Here is a 24,139-nt window from a genome sequence, read left to right on the forward strand (position 1 = left end):
TGGGGAGGGGGCTGGATGCGCGCGCACCCGGGGGGAGGCCGCTGCTGCCCGGAGCAGGAGGAGGGGGAGAGCGCAGCGGGCGGCAGCGGCGCTGGCGGCGGCTCCGCCATAGAGCAGGGGGGTCAGGGCAGCGCGCTCGCCCCGTCCCCGGTGAGCGGCGTGCGGAGGGAAGTCGCTCGGGGCGGCGGCGGCGCCGGCCGCGGCCGGGGGCGGTGGAAGCAGGCGGGCCGGGGCGCCGGCGGCGTCGGCGGCGTCTGTGGCGGTGGCCGGGGTCGGGGCCGTGGCCGGGGACGGGGTCGGGGACGGGGCCGGGGCCGCGGCCGTCCCCCGAGCGGCGGCGGCGGCGGCAGCGGCGGCTGCGGCGGCAGCAGCAGTGGCGGCGGCGCCCCCCGGCGGGAGCCGGTCCCTTCCCCGTCTGGGAGCGCGGGGCCGGGGCCCAGGGGACCCCGGGCCCCGGAGAGCGGGAAGAGGATGGACTGCCCGGCCCTCCCCCCCGGATGGAAGAAGGAGGAAGTGATCCGAAAATCTGGGCTCAGTGCCGGCAAGAGCGATGTCTACTACTTCAGGTACCGCCCCGGGGGCGGGGGACCGCTGCGAGGGGCGGGGGGGTGTTGTATTGGGGGAGAGTGTTTGGGATGATGGAAGGTGGTGGGACGGAGCCAGAGGACCAAGGACAGGGGCACGGGCGAGCACCAGGGACAGGGGCCTTAGGTCAAGGGTCAGGGCTAGGGGCCAAAGGTAGTGGGGAGGATGTGACAGCTCTGGATTTGGGCATGGGAAGCGAGGTTTGGCTCCTAGAGTTTTCTACTGGGACGTTTACTTAAAATCGGGAGCTTAGGGAAGAGCAAAGATAAAAAGTTGAAGAGTTTTGAATGCTTGGAGTAGGTGTGGGTGTGGAGGCTTGTGGAGTTACAAACACCAGAGCATTGGTTTGAAGAGAAAGGAGTTAAATACTGTGGTCATCCAGTTAGGCTACTGAAGGGTTAAAAGGTGCTATTCACTAGAATTGTAAAACCAAGTCACTATTGGCTACTGTCCCAGTCAGCCACAGATTAATCACAGGAGTAATCATACCCATGTGGAAATACTAGGTGTGTGTAAAGACACACATATGTATGTATATATGTATACATATATAGTAACAAGTGTTTAGTACTTGTTACATTCAGGGAAATTTCACAGTAACTAGTGTAGAATGCTTAGTGTTTCTTTCTCATTCTTTAATGTAGAATAGGACCATTTTCTTCTTTGAAATTTAAGTAACTAGTAACAAAGTTCTAGTGGTTCAGAGGAGCAACATAATCTTCACAGCATGGGTAAGGAGTAGAAAACCTTTCTAGAATCCTTTGCGCTGTTAGTTGTCTCTAAAAACAGCTTTCTAGCTAGTAGTTTGAAGGTGATTTCTTCATTGTTCTCATTAAAAAGGAAAAAAAAAGTTCATTTAGATCACTAACAGTGAATTAATTATTTTAAACATTTGTGAACACATGGGTAATTAATTATCCATGTATCCAGAAAAGATTACTCAGTTTTTCTTGGCATTTTTTTTCAGGAATTCATGATTTTTTTTCAGGAATTCATGATTAAGAAGTTTTCCTCCCTTCTGTCCTCTGATAAAAATTGAGACTAGCCAATCTGAGTCCTTTTCTTAATTTCTCTTCACACCACTTAACCATAATTATTAAAGTCTCTTCTTCTTATTTCTTTTTTTTTCCAAGTTAAAGAATTCCAAGTTTAAAAGAATTGCACTTAAAAAAAAAATAACTTTCTTAATACTCTATTAGTTATGTGATGGCTACATGCATGTTAAGTTTGATGACATAAGTCTAGGCAACAAAGCAATTATGTTTTATGATGTCAGTGGATCTACTTCACAATAAATAATTCTATTGTCTTTCCACAGTGTCTTCAATAAATGGAACAACAAAAATGTATTATATTTAATGACTTTTTAGTGTTCTATTTTAATAGGCTATAATTTTTTTCTCTCAGAATGACTATATGAAAAATTAAAATCTTGAAGCTTGCTCATTTCATGAAGTGGAATTTTATGATTTTTTCTTCTATCTTTGACATCCACTTAATTGATATTTTTTGAAGATGAATTTCTTTTGTGTCAATTTTTCATAACACTGAGACAGGAGTAAAGAATTTTTAAAAATCTGTATAAGGATATGATTGCTAATTTAAATTTGCTGACTGGTGGTTCAACATTTTTAAATATAAAGTACTATTTCATCATAGTTTGTAATTGTTGATTCATTTCTCTTTACATATAATCCAATCAAATGGGTCATTTGCATATGGAAACACAGAAAAAGTCAGAATTTTAGCAGGTTACCTTATTTTATGGATTTGATTAGGAAGAAATATAGTGATAGATAAGATTCTGTCATCTGGCCTAAGTTCATTGGTCTTGAAACAACAAAAATATACAATGAAAAACTGTTTAAAACAAGCATGTGATGCAGTTTTTAACAGGGCATTTTATTTTCCCAATAACCAATTTAATATATCTTTTGGAAGAGTGTACACTTTCAGTAAAAGTTTACTTGAATTTCTTTAACGTTATTAAGTGCTTCTTATCTCTTAAATTCAATCTAGTGAAATTCTATTCAAGGCCAATTTTAATTGTTATTCTTTGTTCATAAGGATCCAAATGCTAGCCTTCTACTTCAGATTGTTCTGAGCATCTTTTTCTCTAGATAGTACACAAAGCAAATTGTGAATTGTATTTTGTAGATGTTGAGAAAACTATTAAATTTGTCAAGAATATCAATGCCCAGGATTCAACTGTCTTAGAAAACTATGCAATTAGCAAGTGTCCTCATTAGAAAATCTTTGGCTTCAGACTTTATGGTTTACAGTTCTTCAGAGATAGATTTTATTTGCTTTTAGAATGGGATATTCATTCCACCTCCTTTTGATTATGAAATCTTTATTTTTCAATATAAAGTAAGTTAGAGTTATTTAAATGACCAATTATAGATATCTTTCAAAAATCTGACAAAATTTTTAGTCATCTTGCACTATTTTGTCCAAAATTGAAATAAAAAATGATGGGAAACATAAAATAATAAATTTGATTGCTTTTCAAAATTATGTGAAGGCTAAAGGTAAAGGTATTCTAGTTTCTGTTTACTCATTAAAAACATTGCTTTTAAAATAAAATTATTTCTTATGATACTTACTGATCTTTGTGTTCCTGCTCCTTGATTTCTACTACAAAGTATTTAGTTCAGGAAGCAACAAAGTATTACTGGCTACCTATAACGTATTAAATATGGTGCAAACACATGATTTGATTTTATTAAATTTTGAGGCAAAATTACATACATTCATACACACCCATGCCCACACACACATATGTGTGTGTATATGTGCATACACACATATATATAATGTATTGTGTGAACAGCAAATTTATGATATTATAGATTTTGTATACTAGTTACATTTTATAGTAACTTTTTATTTTGAATGATTATTAACTTAGCTGTGAAGAAGTAAAGCCTTTATAAGAGTTAACTTTAGTCTGATTTGTTAATACAGATGCCCATTACATCTCCAAATCAATATTGGTTCTTCCTTCCTCCACACTTATTTTCTGTCTTAGCTCTTTACCCTTTTTCCACTCCCCCATTACTCATGAAATCGGATAGAAAACTAGGTAATTTAATCCATGGAAAGGAATAGGGTATGTGTCTTATGAAGAGTTAATTCTGAGTGGTAATCTAAACACCTGCATCTATTGTTCCTGCAGATGTTAAACTCTGATGTAGCCAGCCCTAAGGGAGGTTGATTTTGTTGTTGTTGTTAACAGATCAGTGTCTGTTAAAAGGGTGTGACTGACACTTATTAATTGAACTAAAAATAGTCTATTTATGACAGCTTTCAATTGTGGAACAATTTGAACTGTTTCCTGATACTGCTAGGTTTCAGTAGGAACCATGCCTTTGGTTGCCAGTTAAGGAATAGAAGATTATTGATAGCACATTAACCACTATGATATCATTCAAGTTCTATTTTTTTAAAGGGATGTCATTTGAGGACAGTGACTATACATTTTTATTGCTTTCCATTCCTACTGATAGCCAACAAGCATTTATTATTGTTATTAACAAGCCTACTATATGCTAGGTACTGTGTTGAGTGCACTATCTAGCCTAAGACTTTATCACTTCATGCCTCAATTGATGTAATAGCTTTCTTCCTGATCTTCCTTACTGTGGTCTTTAAATTCTGCATATCATTGCAAGATATATCTAAGACATCTTTTAATGTCATCTGTCTACTTTAAAAAACAAAAAAAAACGTACAGAGGTTTCTCCCAATAACAGGAAGACTGAAGTTGCTGGTTTAGATCTGTCAATTATAATCCTCTGAAAAGGACCTTGGAATAATTAGATACTATCCTCTGAAAATATTGAATCAATGAGACTGCCATTGACAATATAGTGTGTATAATTTTCAATTCAATATTTTGTCTTTCATGTCATAAGGCAGAAAATGAAGTAAGACATAAGGCTCTGCCATTGATTTTATAGTCATATATGAATTGTTACAACATAAGACTGAATGAATATAATAAAATACAAAGAGCCAGACAATATAAAATAATAAACTTGAGGAAGTTTGACTTCTTTTATATGGGGGAAGAGGCATTGAGGAGTATTTCATGGAGGAACTTTTGCCTGATTTAAACCTTGAAGGAAGGAAAGATTTTAAATGAGTAGAACTGTAGGGAAAAGAAAGAGTAGATTCTAGGCATAGGGGGTGGGAGGAGAATGTGAGGAAAGGTTCTGATATAGGAGACGCCAGGACGAGAATGGTGATAATGAGTCATCTGGTTTGGCTAAAATATAAAGAATAAGAAAGGGAGTGCTGTGAAAAAAGACTGCTCCATCCAGTCATCATTATTGGACTGAACAGTTTATTATACTTTGGTAGACAAATGTGAATTGCTGATGAGTTTTAAGAAAAGAAATGTGTATTTTTTTTTTTTTTTTGGATCGGTAGGCCTAGATTCAAATATTAGTCAAGATAATTATTAGCTTTGTCATTACTTGACTGCTTAGAATCTAAGTTTTTTCATGTCTAAAATAATACTAGAAAGAAAACACCTTACAAAGCTTAAATTGTTACATACATGTGAATTATTATAATTAGAAATTGATTATTTGATTGACTGATTCGATCAAATTGTTTGATGAGAGCATGAAGGAAATTACTCTGCAGTATGAAGGTTGTATTGGTGAGAGGAAAAGCAGTGAGAAGACTATTGTCGTAGTCCAGAAAAAAGATGACAAATGCCTGAATTAGGGCAGTAGCAGTGGGAGTTGAAAATAGAGAACAAGTGTGTGTCAGTGAGTATCTGTTAAGCATTTACTCTAAACCTGGCACTGCTGAGCACTGGGTACACAAAGATTGTAGAGGCAACTAATTGAATTAAAATTAAATTGGAAGTTTCAAGCCTGAGTATCTTGGAGGATTCTGGTGCCATTACAGGCATAAAAGAGTTAGAGGGAAGGCCAAATTGTTGGGAGGCCACTACTGAATTTGAGGTGCTTGTATAACATCAAATTGGAAATGTCAGGCATTTGGAAATACAGAAGCTCAAGGGATAGAGGTGACAAATCATTTACATAGATGTCATAATTGAAGATTCAAGGAATAGTCAAGTCAGCTAAGGAAAAAGGGGACAAGAGAGAAGATTAAAGACAAAAATTTAGAGAACATCTATATTTAAGAATTTAGGAGGAGTATGATGAGTTTACAAAGGAAAGGGACTATCTTAGAAGTAGGAGAACTTGTAGAGAATGACATAGAAACTGAATGAGAGGAGTAATGATAGAGAAGGTGAATCAGCAGTGTCAGAATGTTGCAAGAATAGTCAATGAGATTGAAGATGAACTCCAAAGTAACCTTGGGAAAGAATAATTTCAGTAGGTATTGAAGAAGTGATACAGGAATTGAGTCAAGGAGCATTAACTATAAATTTGGTAATATCCTAGCATAGAAAAGAGGGCAATAGCTTTAGAGATGATGTTAAATAAAATTTAAAATCAAAAGATGATGTAATGTCAGTTTGTTTTAAGTTTAGGTATGACCTGTATCCACTAAAATAGCTCCACTAAATTAGAGATTGTGCTAATGGAATACAAATCTTAAGAGGCTCTACTGAGCTATTAAAAAGCTTTGAGTATGGTTCTGATGGTGAACTGTTCGAAGACCAAAGCAGTTAAGTTCATAGAGAATTATCACCAGATTGAATACAGAGCAGTAATTTTAAAAATTAAATCAGATTATTTTTGTTACATTTAAAGTTACAAACTCTTTCTCTTCTCTTGGCTTTGCTTGTTTCACTTCATTATTTCATTCAAATCTTCATGTATGGTTCTCCTCTGGACCATCTCCAATTTCATTTTTGTAACTTGAGAATTATATGCAGTGTTTCAGGTACATGAAAGACATGCATGTTATCTGTCTTGCTTCCAAAAAACATCCTTAGTTGTGATTCTGGAAACAAAAAAGACAATTTCTACTCTAAGAAACAAATACTACTAGGAAAACAATCATAAAATCACACTTGATTTAGAACATAAATTTATGCTGTCTTTCATCAAGTGAACCTAAATTGTTGCAGAACAATTTATTTGAACATTGTTTATTCACACACTGTCCATAGGAGCTATTTCATATGTTCTTTTCTCTTTTTTCTCCTACTCCATCTTAACTCCTCTTTCATCAGATAATCTCACTTCTAAGATGCATATAGGCTAGTGTTGTCAAATTCAAACAGAAAAAGGCCCCAGTGAACTCTAAGTAAGGATCCCTATGATTGCATGTTAACTTAGAAAACCACACATTGACATATATGTTCTATTGTATTTTTATTTTGTTAATATTCCCAAGTTATATTTTAATCTGATTCAGGAAGCAAGTAGGGAATTTGACATCTCCAATCTAGACTATCTATCCTTAAGGATATTACATTCTAATGGGGGAGTAAACATGTAGATATGTAAATAAATACAAAGCATATGTATGGAGAAGGCTCTAACAACTGGTAGCACACTAACAACTGGTAGCATCAGGAAAGTTTACTTAAACTTTGAAGAAAACTATAGTATTCCAAGAAGTAGAATTAAGGAGGTATTCCAGGCTTACAGAACAGCCAATGCAAATGCACAGAGATATGAGGTGAACCATTGTATGTGAAGAACAACAAGAAGCTAGTTTGACAGGACTAGAGAATATGGAGAGAGGAGTAATGTATATTGTCTGCAAAGTAAGTTGTGAAATTTTTACAATTTTAAAGAAAAGAACTGATATTAGAGGCATTAGGAACCACTAGAGTTCATTTTGTAGGGGAATGACATAGTCAAACCCATGCTTTAGAAAATTTACATTGGCAGCTGGAATTGAAAGAGACTTGAGACTGGGAAACCAATTAGGAAGCTATTATAGTAACCTAGGGAAAAGGTGATGGGAGCTGGAACTAGACAATAAATATGAGAGATGTTGAGGTAAAAATGATAAGATATTGGTTAGATATGTGGGATAAGAAGGGAGGGGGGAGAAGAATGATACTTATAAATCTGGATGACCAAGAGAATCTTCACAACTTGATGAAATGTACATGTAATGGCTGGGCTAGCTTTCTGGAGGTGCTTTGGACGGGCCTTGGTCTCATCAGGATAAATACCATGAGAATGGTAAGGAATAGAATCTAGAGTCTTTTTTTCTGGCCCAGTCTTGATCTTAATGGAGGGGTACAGGAGTGTAAGAGGCAGGAGAGCCATCAGGAGGATGGTCAGAAATGGAATGTCTCATTTCCTGTCTTTCTCAGCCCTTAAATACCCTATTACAATTACATCATTACATTATATTGATTATGTGTGAACTAGAGAACCATCACATCACCATGTTAAGTACTAAGTATATGTATACTAAAGAACCATCATCTCATCAATTCCGCTGAGTTAATACCTTGTTGTAAGTATCCTTGTTTCAAGTATGGCTTTTCAGAGTTCCAGCCCTCTACTACATCTGCTTTCTTTTGTTTTAGAACACAGGTGGTCATCCCTTCCCTGACTTCTCAGGAAGGGAGGTGATTACACTAAAGGGAGGTGATTACAACCTCCCTGAATTCTCAGGAAGGGAGGTAGGCACCTAAGGGAAATGGGGAATCAAACCAGATATTGTTAGGTTTCCTCTGGGCTGAAGGGTCTTACTTTGAAATAGATATACATAAATCCACCATCATGGGAGGTATTACGCAAGCACATAGTAATATAACACAGATTAGTAGTGATGTAACAACATGGATCAACATGAGGAAATATACATATCCATAAGTCCTAGAAGGAGGGTATATAAATAGCAATCACACATATACCTCTTTCAGCAGCCAAGAGATAGTTCAAAACCAGTCTATTGTCCATTATTTCATGTGTCAGGGAATCCAATGATCCTTGCAAATTTTGAAGTTCTACAGCAGTCTCATTGACAATTTTTGATGTTCATGAGTCAAATGCCATAACTGCCATGCTCTTTCAGTGGTGGACACAGTCAGCGATGGAACCACCTGATGTTTCTTGGGTCTTCTTCTTTGTTTGAAGGGTCTTTTCTGTCTCTCTTCAATGGACAAGACGAATATAGCTCATTGACACCCATCTGATTCCTTCACCATCTGTAGAGATACAAGCAAACCCTCTCCCCCAAACAGTTAACTTATCTGGTCCCTTCCATTCACCACTTTCTGGACCTCTCCACATCACCTAGTGATTATCTAAAGGTAATGGAGTTGCTTGCACTGGACACTGCCCTTCTAATGGTTTATAAAACCTGTCTGCTAGAACCAGTGCATCTTTATCAAAAAAAAAAAAAAAAATTAATAGTCCAAAGAGCTAAATATAAAAAGTTTTCTAGGGTTACATGTGGCTCCCCCTTTTGTTTTTGGAGGAGCATCTTGATATCTCTGTTTCTCCTCTCTACTATTGCTTGTCCTTGAGGATTAAAAGGTATGCCATTGATGTGTAAAATCTGATACTGTGCACAAAAGTGTTCAAAATGTTTAGAAGTATATGCAGGTCTATTATCTGTTTTTATTGCTTGTGGCACACCCATAATTGCAAAAACTTGTATAAAGAATTCAGTGACCACTCGGGCTGTCTCTTTTGCTGCTGGAATTGCAAAAGTAAATCCTGAAAAGGTGTCTACTACAACATGGATAAAAGATAGGGAAAGATTTATAATGGGTCACTTCCATTTGCCAAATTTCATTGGGTCTCAAACCATGAGAGTTCTTCCCTGGAGGAAGTGTAGGAGCGTGGAAAGGAAGGCAAGCTGTACAGGCTTTTACTGTGCCCTTAGTTCCTCTTTTGTTATTCCCAAATTACAAACATAAAGCTCGAGCAGCCTGATGATATTTAGAATGAGATTCTTGGACTGCCTCAAATAAAAGAGTATTGGTGGTTAACATGGTTAGAAGGCAATCTGCCTTTGATTTTTCATAAAAAATAGGACCTGGAAGTCCACTATGAGAGTGGACATTGCAAGATATAAATCTTGCTTGGACATGTTCTAACTTGCTTTTGAAATTCCTTAAAGAGCTGATATATATTAGAAGCTACAGATTTTTTTGGGCTGTGACAATTCTTTGTACCACACCTACTGAATAAGCCGAATCAGATATTATATTTATATCTCCTGGATAATAAGTAAGAGCTACCATGATTGTGTACAATTCATTCTGCTGAGTGGACTGAAAAGGAGTTCTGACTACTCTCTTTATAATTAAGTTATGAGAGTATACAGCACAAATGTTATGTTTGGATGCATCTGTAAAGATGGTTGGTCCTTTAAGAGAAACCTTAGAAACCTTTTTTTCAAAAATCCATTGCCAATTATGTAATAGTCAGATTATTTTTAATGGAGACCCGTATGTAAAATTTGGAGTTGTGGCCAATAAAATTTGCCACTCTGGGATGGTCTCACAGCATACATTAATTTGTGCATTTGTATGAAATGTATATATCTTGTCAGGTCTTATTCCAGATAATTGTACTGCTCGCTTAATGGCCTTTAGTATATTCTAGCCACAAGCACTGGGTAAGGAGTAAGGCTTTGTTTCTGGTTGTGCTGGGAGGTTCACCCATTCTATCACACTGTGTTCTTCATGGACTGCTGTGGGTGCCTCTTTTGTAGCTAAAATGGATATTTCCAAGGGTTTTTGAGTAACTCTTTCAACCACATTGGATAAAGCCAGTTCAATTTCTCTCAAAGCCTCTTGAATTTCTTTTGTAATCTGGTGTGGTGAGTTTAAAGTAGTGTCTCCCCTTAAAATGTCACATAAAGATTGTAATTGATAGGTAGTTAAGCCTAACTGGACACAGCCATTGGATATCTCCTATCACTTTCTGAAAGTCATTTAAGGTGTTCAGCTTCTCTGTTCTTAAAGAAAGTTTTTGTGCTGTAAACACCTTAGGATATATTTCATATCCTAAATATTGAAAAGGACTATGTCTTTGAATTTTTCTGGAGTTATATGCAATTTGTAGTTCTTTAGTGTTTTTGTGGTCTTTTGTGGACATGCTTCTAACATTTGCTCCTCAGGTACACACCCCAAGATATCATCCATATAATGTAACAACATAACTTTTGAAAATGCTTTTCTTACTGGAGTAAAAGCAGCAGCAACATACATTTAACATATAGTAGGGCTATTTTTCGTTCCCTGTGGCAAAACTGTCCATTCATATCTTTTATAAGGCTCAGCTTAATACATTAATTCTGGGTACTGAAAAAGCAAATCTTTTCATATCCTCCTTATCTAGAGGGATAGAATAGAAACAATCTTTAATATCCATAACCCAAAGAGGCCATTCTCTAGGAAATTGAGTAGGAGGTAGAAGTCCAGGCTGAAGAGTTTCCATAGTTTCCATCAGTTCATTTACTTTTCTTATCAACATTCTCCATTTTCCAGATTTCTTTTTTTACAACAAATATAGGGGAATTCCAAGGACTTAGAGAAGGTTATACGTGTCCTTGGTCAAAATGCTCCTGTACTCTATCTAATAAGGTTGAATTTTTTTATTTTGTAAGAGTCTATATTGTAGCCACCCGGTGTATCCGTTTTCCATTGAATGGGAACAGGCAGGCCTTCAATAGTAACCCTGCCTAAAAAGCCGAGTGCTCAATTTAGTTCTAAGTGTTGTAAGATGTCTCTTCCCCGTAAATTGATGGGGACTTTTTCTACTACAAAAGGAGTATAACTCCTGTTTCACCTTCAAATATCCATCTCAAAGGGTTGTCTACCAACCCTTTCAATGGTGTGCTGTTTACATAGATAGTGAGTATAGGAAGATTAGATGTAAAAGCAGCAGTCCAGAATGTTCCTGGATTTTGTTACTGGTAGTTAAAATCTGGATAAGTATCACCAAATTGCCTTATTAAGAGTATGTATCAGTAAACCTGATGCTACTACTTTTCCTGGTTGATGAGAGTCACACATTTGTCTACCTGTATTAGTGACTGGGATATTAGCTACACATCAGTTTCCCAAATCAGTGTATGGACAGACATTGTTTTGTAAGTACTCTTGGGAGGTAAATTGGTCAAGCCTATTGTACCTGGAGGCAAAGGATCCATAGGCCAGACAGAAACAGATTTCACCTATCCAGGAGATATCTCAGTAGTCCCAGCTGCATACAACTCTATTCTCCCCAATTGTAATCTCTTTACCCCCATCATATTCCTTCTTGACTGATTGATAAAGTTGGAGTACTGAACTTCTAAAGACTCTTTTGTTGTAACATTGGCTGCTATCATGCTCCAAGTGTTTTTTGCCTGGGGCCCTGGAGCTGAGCCCTGCTTCCCTTTCCCTGAGTCAATCTACATTCTGTTGCCCAATGGAAGCCTCTGTTGCATTTTGGACATAGGGTTTTGGGTCTTGTTCTCCCACCGTCTTTTCTGCCAACATTGAACTTTCAAATGCCCTACTTTACCACATTGAAAACATTGACGAGTCTCTTTGAAAGTCTCTTGCCAAAAGGCACCCTGTCTTCCCATGTTCTGATATTGAAAAGTCTGTATCATGGCATGGGTATAAAAGGTATTTGTGCCCACTGTGGTACAGCGTCTTATGATCTCGTCTAAAGAGCATCCTTGTATTGTCCTAGTATAATTCTTCTACAAACCTCATTAGTATTTTCTTTAGCAAGTTATCTTATAATTTCTGTTGCTACATTTTCACCAATAGTTCATATGATAGCTGTCTGCAGATGGCCCACGAAATCAGCAAAGGATTCATTTGGACTTTGCACTATTTTCGTGAAAGCTTCCCCTCTATGTTGTCTTCCTGGGTGGATGCCTCATGCTTTGATAGCAGCAGCAGCCATTTGCTTAGATGCTGCTATAGGGTAATTAATTTGTGCAAAAGTGTCTGCATAAAGATCTAAACCTGCTAGTTGATCAAAGGTGACTGGTATATTAAATCCAGGTTACCTATTTTGTTGGGCTTGTATTCTGCAGAGTTCATTGTACTCAAAAAGCCACAACAAGTTTTGTCCAGGTTCTAAACATATCCTTGCTGTAGATTTTTGATCATTAGGGGTTAAAATGTCAGAAGCCAAATTCTCTAATAACATTTCAACATAAGATGATGTAGACCAATAAAGAGTGTAAGCCTTTTGCAGATAATTGATAATTTCTAGATTAAAAGGAGTTGTATATTTTTCTTGACCTGAAGAGTTCAAACTTTTCAATCACAGGGTATGCTTCTATTTTTAAATGAGATATATCCTGTCCTTCATGTTTAGCTTTAAATTGCCTTTTGTAATCATGTCATGGGGGTGGGCAAAGCTGCTACATGGGTGATAGTGATGATGTCACTGCCCCTTTCTCTCCTCCTCTCTCCACCCACAAAGGTGAAATGGAGGGGGGAGGGTCAGGAGATGGGGAATGCTCTAAGGGCTTGTACTGAGAAGCACCATACTCCTTAATTTCATCACTGTACTTAACTCCTTTCTTGTCTTGTCTAATTCTTCATGCTTTTCATCTCTTTCTCTTTTTTCCTTATTTTAGAACTTATATAATTCCTTATAGCCAATTGTATTTTGTTTTATATATAGAATGTTTCCTCAGGAATTGAATTAGGAACATTATCATTATAATATTCAATTAGTTGCTCTCCCACTAGTTTCCACTTATTTGGCTCTAATTTTTCTTGCTTAGAGAACCAAGGAGACATGTATTCTAATGTATCTAAGAGTCCAACGGTCTGCTCCCAAGTTATCAACAAACCTTGCTCCTTTATTAACTTAACTATGCTTGCTACACGCTTCCCTTGGGGTAGGGAAGGCTCTTTTTTAAATATTTGCCCCATTTTAGTTGAAAAACAAAAGTGACTAGTTTACTCACGCTATTTCCGGGTCACAGGGACTTCTCCACTTAACTTAAGATCATGTCATTCAAACTGCTGAATATAGGTCCTTATGCCCTTTGTTGTGCGCCAAGATGTAATGTCCAGGTTAGCTTTCTGAAGGTCCTTCGGACGGGCCTTGGTTTCGGCAGGAAAGACGCTACAAGACTGCTCAGGAATAGAGTCTAGAGTCTTTGTTCTGGCCCTGTCTTGATCTTAGTGGAGAAGTGCAGGAGGCAGGAAAGCCACCAGGAGGATGGTCAGAAATGGACATTTCCAGTCCTTCTCAGTCTTTAAATACCCTATTACAATTACATCATTACAGCATACTGATTATGTGTGAGCTAGAGAACCATTACATCACCATGCTAAGTACTAAGTATATGTATATTAAAGGACCATCATCTTATCAATTCCACTGAGTTAACATATTATTGTAAGTATCCTTTTTTCAAGTATACCTTTTCAGAGTTGTTCTACATGTATATATTATTTTCCTTATATAGATGAACCTAAGAAAGGTCAGTTATTTGCCCAGGAATACAGAGCTAATAAATAAGTATAGTGCATCAACAGTACAATGGAGTTTTGACAAGGGGTAGGTTTGAAAGGAAAAACCATTAAATTCAGATTTGGACTTGTTGAGTTTGAGATATATATTATGTGTGTATATGTGTATGTATTACATATCTCTTTGTATATACACACATCCACATTTACTCTATTCAGTTTAAAATGTTCAATGGTAATGCCAAACTAGAACCTCATAAAGAGACTAATATAGGTTAAAGCAATCTGGAAGTCATGTGCATAGAGAGAATAGTTAAATTTTGAAAGTTGATGTAGCCTCTCAATACCTCATCAGTTATAGAAGGAATATAGAAAAGGATATGTAAAGTAGGGGCTAGCTCCCTGGAGGGCTTCGGGGTCAACCAGAATCAGGATGAATTAAAATCCTGGGTCTTTAGGGGAAGAAGTGAAGGAGGCAGCCAAGCAAAATCTTGGATCCTATAATCCAGAGTTGCCAGCCTCTCTCCTTCTTGGCCTGCTGCCAAGTGCCTCTGGCCTCCCTCCCTCTGCCCTCCAATCTTTACCTCTGATTATCTTAATATCAAATATTCAGCAAGCACCAACAGTGAGAAGAGACATTTGTCCAAATAATAATGCTAATAGAGTCATTATCTCACATCGAATAGGTAATTAGCCTTAAGTGCTCAGTTGTCTGACTCAAGCATACCTTTTTGGAGTTTCAGCCCTCTACAAGGGTCCATGACAGAGCTGTGGGGTTCATCCATAGTTAAAGGAAGGGATATGAATGGTGATTTAGCAAAGGAATAGTATAAGAATGAACTGATTAAGTAAAGAACCAAGAATAGGAAGGGGTATCGGGGTAATGGCTTGTGAATATATTGAAGAGTAGATAAAATGGAGATCATAGTAAGGACAAAGAATAAGCTTAGGAGTAAAGTGTAGTGAGATGAAGTGATAGGAAATTATGCTCAGATAAAGGAATTAAATAGTTTTTGATTATGGAAATAGAATACTTGTGATTAATGGCAAGATGAAGAGTATGACCATTCTTATATGAAGTTGAGATAGATTGGAAGAATAATTTCTGGGAGACTGAAGAACTAGAAGGGTAGAATGTTTGAAGAACTAAAAGTTTAGGGTATTTGAAATAACTGATAAACTTGATGGAATGCTGAAGATTGAGTCAGGAAGACCTGAATTTGTATTCTACTTCAGACACTTAGTAACTTGTCACTTAATCATTTAACTTAGTCTCATTTCCTCATTCCTCAGTGGGATGCTGCTTCTGATAATAATACTTATCTTACTGATATGTGAGAATCAAATGAAATATAAAGGTGCTTTGTAGATCTTAAATCTTGAATAAATATGCTATATCCTAACATCTCTTAATATAAAAATTGGGGGTGGACAGGAAAATTGGATTGAGCAATGGCTGTCGAAAAAGGTGAAAGAATGATTTGGGAGCCAGTAGATGATTCCAGGATCTGATCTCTTCACTACCAACTTCCTTCTAGATCTCTTCAGTTTTCCCTGTATTCATTTATCCAGGGGGCTTTGCTTTTGTTCTTCTATTGTCTTCTATTGTAAAATGTAGGACATTTTAAATAGGCCTAACAAGTCTTTAGTGATTGATATGTAGTTTTAAAAAGATTTTTAAAAGAATCTATGAAATGGATTAATGAACTTGTATTGCTTTATCCTTGTTAAAATGTAAACTTCCTATCTGGGGCCTATGTTGCCATGAAATAGGATCAAACAATAATAATTTTAAAAATTGTCTATGCAGATTGCTTTTTCCTTGTTTGTTTGTCTTCCCCTCCCCCCTCTCCCCAGGACCTTTTTGGTTTTGTAGTTAGAACATTAGAGTGCTTTGTATGATGTTGATCATTGTGAATAGGTGCTATTCTTGGAGCTATTTCTATAGCTTATGGGTTTCATCCTTTTTATCAATGTTACTTGTCTCAAAACTGTCATAGGAGTCTATACTACAATGATTATACAACACACAAGTGTTTCAAAATTTTCTTGTTAGATGCTTTATTATTGAATTTGTATAATTAAAATATAAAATAGTTTAAAAAAAACTATCATAAGTCAAAAAATATCTTAACCGCTGATGGTGTGCTTCCATAGCACAGTGAGCCAAGGTAACTTAAGTTACCTAGGATTACAGCTGAACAAGTGTGGTTTGGCTATTGGCTTTTATCTCTTAATTATGCTTTGTATAATTTATTCCCTTAGAAATATGTAATAGGACCTTTTCATGCCATAATTTTTACTTTAAAGTCTTAAAGTTTCAATTTGAAAACCAACTATAACTCGTGAAGTGGTAATGTAAGATTTCCTCAAAAAAGTAAGAAATCATATTCTTTTTTGACAACCATTTTAGTTTATAATTGAAAACCTATCAAATAATGTGCTATAGTGCACATGTACATGTTTCTTCTTTAGATGACTATTCTTGATTTGCAATAAGAAGATTGACAGGATGGGACTATAATTACTCTAATTCTTTTTTAGCATTTAGTGAGGATCTAGAACGTTAAGGCTGTTTACAGTGGAAATATTGACTTATAAAGACAGTGTACTATTAAATTTTTTTTTATTATAGTTTTTTATATACAAAACATATGCATAGGTAATTTTTCAACACTGATCCTTGCAAAAACTTCTGTTTCAACTTTTCTCCTTCTTCCCTCCAACCCCTCCTCTAGAAGGCAGGTAGTCCCATACTTTCTAAATATGTTAAAGTGTATGTTAAATATAATATACGTATACATATTTATACAGTTATCTTGTTGCACAGGAAAGATCTGATTTAGGTAAAAATAACCTGAGAAGAAAAAAACAAAAATGCAAGCAAACAATAACACAAAGAGTGGAACAGTTATGTTGTGGTCCATACTCATTTCCTAGTGTTCTTTCTCTGGGTGTAGCTGGTTCTGTTCATTACAGATCAATTGGAACTGATTTGGATCATCTCATTGTTGAAGAGAGTAAAGTCCATCAGAATTGATCATGTAGTATTGTTGCCACGTATAATGATCTCTGATTCTGCTCATTTCATTTAGCATCATTTCATGTATGTCCAAGCCTTTCTGTAGTCATCCTGCTGGTCTTTTCTTATAGAACAATAATATTCCATAATATTCATATACCACAATTTATTCAGCCATTCTCCAATTGGTGGGCATCCCTTCAATTTCCAGTTTCTAGCCACTGCGAAAAGGACTGCCACAAACATTTTTGCACATGTGGGTCCCTTTCTCTCCTTTAACATCTCTTTGGGATATAAGCCCAGTAGTAGCACTGATGGATCAAAGGGTATGCACAGTTTGATAACTTTTTGAGTATAGTTCCAAATTGCTTTCCAGAATGGCTGGATGTGTTCACAATTCCACCAACAATGCATCAGTGTCCTAGTTTTCCCACATCCCCTTCAACATTCATCTTTATCTTTTCCTGTCCTCTTAGCCAATCTAACAGGTGTGTAGTGGTATCTCAGAGTTGTCTTAATTTGCATTTCTCTGATCAATAGTGATTTGGAACATCCTTTCATATAAGTAGAAATAGTTTCAATTTCATCATCTGAAAATTGTCTATTCACATCCTTTGACTATTTATCAATTGGAGAATAGTTTGATTTCTTGTAAATTAGAGTTAATTCTCTATGTATTTTGGAGATGAGACCTTTATCAGAATCTTTAGCTGTAAAAAGGTTTTCCCAGTTTGTTGCTTTCCTTCTGGATACTGTTCGCATTAGTTTTATTTGTATAAAAGCTTTTTAACTTAATATAATTGAAATTTTCTATTTTGTGATCAATACTGATCTCTAGTTCTTCTTTGGTCATAAATTCCTTCCTCCTCCACGGGTCTGAGAGGTAAACACAATTCTATGTTCTTCTAATTTATTTATAATTTCATTCTTTATGCCTAGATCATGAACCCATTTTGAATCTTATTTTGGTGTACAATGTTAAGCGTGTCAATGCCTAGTTTCTGCCATACTAATTTCCAATTTTCTCAGCAATTTTTGTCAAATAATGAATTCTTATCCCCAAAGCTGGGGTTTTTGGGTTTGTCAAACACTAGATTGCTATAGTTAGTGACTATTTTGTCCTGTGAACCTAACCTACTGATGAACTAGTCTTTTTCTTAGCCAATATCAAATGGTTTTGGTGACTACTGCTTTATAATATCGTTTTAGATCAGGTACAGGTAGGCTACCTTCATTTGATTTTTTTTTTTTTTATTAGTTCCTTTGAAATTCTTGACCTTTTGTTCTTCCAGATGAATTTTGTTGTTATTTTTTCTAGGTCATGATATAAGAATTAAAGGTACTTGTTATGGACAAAAAAAATCCAAATAATTTCTGGAAGTATATAAGAATATAAGAAAGCATATAAGTATATAAGAAAGTAGTTTCCAATATTTTAGAGAGCCAAAACCAAAATACTAAGAAGATAGTGTAATTTCCCCAAATTTGGCATTGTACGCCAATGTCTTACACACAAGTACACTCTTTAATATGTTTATTGAATTGAAGCTATAAATGGGGATGTTTAATTTAAAGATGTCTATAAGAATAATTAATTTATATTCTTTAGAGTCAGGAGAATAAATGTTTAGTATAACTAAATTAAAGCATGTGAATACTAGTTGATATAGTAACTGCTCCACTAACCATTACAATTTTTATGCATAGAATTGCCTTAAATTTTGTCCTTTAAAAACTCAAAAAATGTCATTTTTCATTGCCAGAAAAGATTTTCTTGCTCAAAATTAGTCAATTATTAGTCAATAATCTTGGCAGCCTTGGTTTTGTTTGTGCAAAAAAAAAATTTAATTTAATATAATAAATATTATCCATCTTATATCTTATAGTGCTTTCATGTTTGATCATATTTTTTTAAACCATAAATTTGGTCTTGTTTGGTCAGAAATTCTTGCCTTATACATAGGTTTGAAAGGTAAATTTTTCCATGCTTCCTTAATTTACTTATGATATATACTACCTTTTATATCTAAATCATGTACCCATTTCAACCTTCTTTTGTTATGTCATGGGAGATAGTGGTTTATACTTAAGTTTCTGCCAAACCACTTTACAGTTTTCCTAGCAATTTTTGTTAAATAGTGCATTCTTTTCCCCAAAGTTTGGAACTTTTGAGTATCAAATACTAGTTTAATACAATCATTTATTGTTGTGCCTAGGGTACCTAATCTATTCCACTGATATAACACACTTTCTTAGGGAATATCAGAATCTTTTAATGATTACCATTTCATAATTCGTTTGAAATCTGGAACTGCTAGGCTGCCTTCCTTGACATTTTTTTCCCATTGATCCCTTGATATTCTTGACCTCTTTTTCTTCCAGTTAAATTTTGTTACTATTTTTTCTAGCTTTAAACAATTCTTTGAGATTGGTTGGTGGGAATGGTATTGAATAAATAAACTTAAGTAGAATTGTTATTTTTATTTGCATTAGCTCAGCTTATGAACAATAAATAATTTTCCAATTGTTTAGATCTATATTTGTGTGAAAAATGGTTTGTTTGTAACTGTGTTCATATAATCTCTGAGTTTGTTTTGGCAGATAGACTCCTACGTATATATTTTTTTTTTCTGCAGTTCATTAAAATGGAATTTCTTTTTCTATCTCTTCCTGCTGGGTTTTGTTGGGAATGTATAGAAATACTGATAATTTATGTGGGTAACAACTTTACTAAAGTTGTTAATTGTTTTAACTAGTTTTTCAGTTGATTCTCTTAGGGTATTCTAAATATACCATTATATCATTTGCCAAGAGTGATAGTTTTTTCTTCTTGCCTATTTTTACTCATTCAGTTTCTTTTTCTTGTCTTATTGCTATAGCTAGCATTTCTTTTCTTTTCTTTTTTTAATTTAATGATTACTTTATAATGACAACATTATTCCTTGCACTCGTTTCTTTTCTGATTTTTTTTTCCCCCCTTCCTCCCTCCACCCCCTCCCCTAGATGGCAAGCAGTCCTTTATATGTTGGATATGTTGCAGTATATCCTAGATACAATATATGTTTGCAGAACCAAACAGTTCTCTTGTTGCATAGGGAGAATTGGATTCAGAAGGTATAAATAACCCGGGAAGAAAAACTAAAATGCAGATAGTTCACATTTGTTTCCCAGTGTTCGTTCTTTGGGTGTAGCTGCTTATGTCCGTCATTTATCAATTGAAACTTAGTTAGGTCTCTTTGTCAAAGAAATCCACTTCCATCAAAATATGTCCTCATATAATATCGTTGTCGAAGTGTATAATGATCTCCTGGTTCTGCTCATTTCACTTAGCATCAGTTCATGTAAGTCTCGCCAGTCCTCTCTGTATTCATCCTGCTGGTCATTTCTTACAGAACAATAATATTCCATAACATTCATATACCACAATTTACCCAGCCATTCTCCAATTGATGGGCATCCATTCATTTTCCAGTTTCTATAGCTAGCATTTCTAATATAGCATTGATAATAGTAGTGATAATGGACATCCTTGTTTCACCCCTGATTTTATTGTGTAGCCTTCAAGTTCATCTCTATTACAGATAATGCTTGCTCTTGGTTTTAGGTAGATACTAATCTATTAAAGAAAGGCTTCATTGATTCCTATGCTTTCTAATATTTTTAATAGGAATGAATGTTGTGCTTTGTCAAATGTTTTTCTTGCACTTATTTATATAATCACGTGATATTTTATATTGATTTGGTCAGTTATGCTTATAATTCTACAACATACCATTCCTGGTATAAATCCCATCTGATGATAGTGTATGATTTTTGTGACATATTGCTGTAATTTCCTTATATTTTGTTTAAAATTTAAAACTTTTGCATCAGTTTTCATTAAGGGAATTAGCCTAGGTTTTCTTCTCCATTTTTGCTCTCCATGGTTTAGGTATCAAAACTATATTTAGATCATAAAAGGAATTTTGTACAATTCCTTCTTTATCTTTTTTCAAATTACACATATGATATTGGATTAATTGTTTTTAAAATGTTTGTTAAAATTCTCTTGAAAATCCACCTACTAGTCTATTTCCTCTCTGTTAATCTTTATTTATATTTTTGTAAATATTCATCTCCATTTAGATTGTCATTTTCACTGGTTCATAATTAGGTAAAATTGCTCCTAATAATTTCTTCATTTCATCTTTAAAATTAGATTATTTAGTTTTCAATTAGTTTTTTATTGAATGTAATTTTTATTGCATTATGGTCTGAAAAGGGTACACTTAATAATTCTGCTATTCTGCATTTGTAAATATCCTGATAAATGGTCAGTTTTTGTGAAGCTGTTATGTACAGCTGAGAAAAAGGTATTCTCTTTCTGGTGCCACTTAATTTTCTCTAAATCTAATTTTTTAAAGATTTTATTTATCTCCTTAACTTTTTTCTTATTTAATGGTTTGCTTCCTATAAAACTCTGAGAGGGAAAGTTTTGATACCTCATTAATAGAACTTTATGATCTATTTCCTTCTATATTTCATTTAGCTTTTTCTTTAAAAAAAATTTGAATGCTGTGTCAGTTGGTTCAAGTTGGTTTAGTGTTGATGTTACTTCATTGTCTCTGCTGCTAAAATTTTAGGAAAATGTGCTTTCCTTGCTTGTCCTTTTAATTAGCTCTGTTTTTGCTTTTGGTTTTTCTGAGATAAGGATTGTTGTCTCTGCCTTTTCTTTAATTGTGTCATAATAAATTCTGCTTCAGCTCTTTATTTTAACTGTGTGTGTGTGTCTATGATGCAAGCATATTTCTTAAAAACAACATATTGTTGGGTTTTTAGCTTTTAATCCATTTTCCTATCTACTTGTGTTTTTAGTAAGTTCATATCATTCACATTGACAGCTGTGATAATTAATTGTGCATTTCCCTCCATTTTGTTTTCTTTTGTTTATATTTTTCTCTCGTTCTTCCCATCTTGTCCCTCCTCCAAAGTCTGCTGTGCTTCTTTTACTTACCCTTTACTGCCATCTTTTATTTACCTTTCATTTTATCATCCCCTTTTTTTCTTATCTTCTTCCCCTCCTACTTCCTCATTGGGTAGTGGTAGAATTCTATTACTAGTTGAATGTGTTTCTATGTACATAAGTATATGTACATGTATGTACAATATACATAAGCATAATATAATATTTATATAATATGGCATTAATTATATATACATAGTATTTATATGTGTATGTATTTTTCTTCCCTTCTTTGAAGTAATTTAGATGTGAGGTACAAGAATTGCTTCCCACCATTTTCTTTCTCCATGTAAAAATTCTTCCTTGTGCACTTCTTTTATGTGAAATATCTTTCTCTCCCTTCCCTCTTTTCTTAAAGCATACCCCTTTCTGATTTTTTCATATTTTTTATATTGTCCAAACATAATACAAATAAATAAATTTCCACAGCCTGTTTCTATGTAGAATTATTCTATTTTTATAATGATAGAGTTCTTAGAATTTACATGTATCATCTTTCCATATAAAAATGTAAACCTTGTTGAGTTCCTTATGATTTCTTTCTTCATTTTTACCTTTTTACATTTTTTGTTTCATATTTGAAAGTCAAATTTTCTATTTGGCTCAAGAATATTTGAAGGGTTTCTATTTCATTAAATAATCATTTTTCTTCTTGAAGGATTATATTCAGTTTTCCTTTGTAGGTTATTCTTGATTGTAATTCTAGCTATTTTGCTTTCCAGAATATCTGATTACAAATCTTCCATTCTTTTAACATTAAAGCTGCAAATTCTTATGTGATCCTAAAACTGTAGCTTCACAGCATTTAAATGGTTTATTTTTCTCTATTACCTAGAAGTTCTGAAATTTGACTATAATATTCCTGGGAGTTTTCATTTGGGATCTCTTTCAAGTAGTGATCAGTAGATTCTTTCATTTTCATATTTTTTCCTGGTTTAAGGATCTTGGTATAATTTTCCTTGATAATTTCTTGAAATATGTATAGGCAGGGGCAGCTAGATGGTGCAGTAGATAGAGAACCAGCCCTAAAGTCAGGAGGACCTGAGTTCAAATGCGGCCTCAGACACTTAATACTTATTAGCTGTATGACCCTGGGCAAGTCACTTAACCCCAATTGCCTCAGCCAAAAAAAAAAAAAAGTGTAGGCTTTTTTTTTTTTTTTTTTTTTTTTTTGATCATGCCTTTCTGGTAGTACAATAATTCTTAAATTAACTCTTTGATCTATTTTTTAGATCAGTTCCCTTTCCAATGAGATATTTCATGTTTTCTTCTATTTTTCAATTCATTTTGTTTCTTGATGTCTTATGTAATCATTAATTTCTGCTTGTCTCATTCTTATTTTTAAAGAATTATTTCCTTTGGTAAGATTTTGTACCTTTTCCCCTCATTTAGCCAATTTTGCTTTTTAAAGAATTATATATGAGTGATTTTTTTGTGTCTTTTCCATTTGGTCAATTTGTTTTTTAAGGTATTTATTTTCAGATTTTTTTTTTTTTTTTTTGCCTCTTTTACCAACCTGCTAATTGCCTTTTCAATAACTTTCCTTCTTTGCTCTTGTTTCTTTACCTAATTTTTTTCTTACCACTCTTGTTTGTTTTTGAAAATTGGTTTTTAAGGTCTTCTAGAGTTCTTGTTCAGTGTGTATTCAATTCATAGTTTTCCTTGAGGCTGTGCTTATTGCTGTTTTATCTTTGTTATTTTCTTCTGAGTTTGTGTCTTGATCATCCCTGACACTATAGTAGCTTTTTATGTCAGTTTTTTATTGTTGTTATTGTTGTTGTTGGTTGGTTGTTTTCCCACCCTATTTCTTGATTTTGAACTTTAAGTTGAATTTGTATTCTATTCCCAGTGTGGTGGGATGGGGAAGGGTACTGTCTTAAGCTTCAGACTTCACACAGATGTTTTCAGATCTTGTTCTAGAAGTTTGGAAGGTTTTGGTATTACCTAGGTAGTATGATTGGGGAAGGGATATGGTCACTGCTATCCTGTCGTGTTTTGTAGTTCTTTCCTAGGAAGGGGACCCATTGGTCCTTAAGATTGTAATTGTTACTATTCCTCAGGGCTTTTGGGACAGTAAACAAATTTTTCCTCCGAGTCCCTTATCTTTGGGCCTGGAAGTGGTGCTACTCTTCAGGTCTCTTGCTTGCTCCCTCTTGACCAAAAATGTTTCTCTCTGTTC

General features: G+C 35.2%; 1 protein-coding gene across 1 annotated transcript in view; it reads left to right on the plus strand.

The window, feature by feature from the left end:
- The window catches only part of MBD2 (methyl-CpG binding domain protein 2), an 83,358-nt gene continuing 59,219 nt past the window's right edge, over positions 1-24,139 (plus strand). Inside the window, exon 1 of the mRNA XM_051969617.1 lies at positions 1-566. Within this exon, the coding sequence (XP_051825577.1) occupies positions 16-566 (551 nt within the window). The 5' untranslated portion in view covers positions 1-15. The remainder of the gene's footprint in view (positions 567-24,139) is intronic.

The sequence above is a fragment of the Antechinus flavipes genome, chromosome 1, assembly GCF_016432865.1.
Source record: "Antechinus flavipes isolate AdamAnt ecotype Samford, QLD, Australia chromosome 1, AdamAnt_v2, whole genome shotgun sequence".
Lineage (NCBI taxonomy): Eukaryota > Metazoa > Chordata > Mammalia > Dasyuromorphia > Dasyuridae > Antechinus > Antechinus flavipes.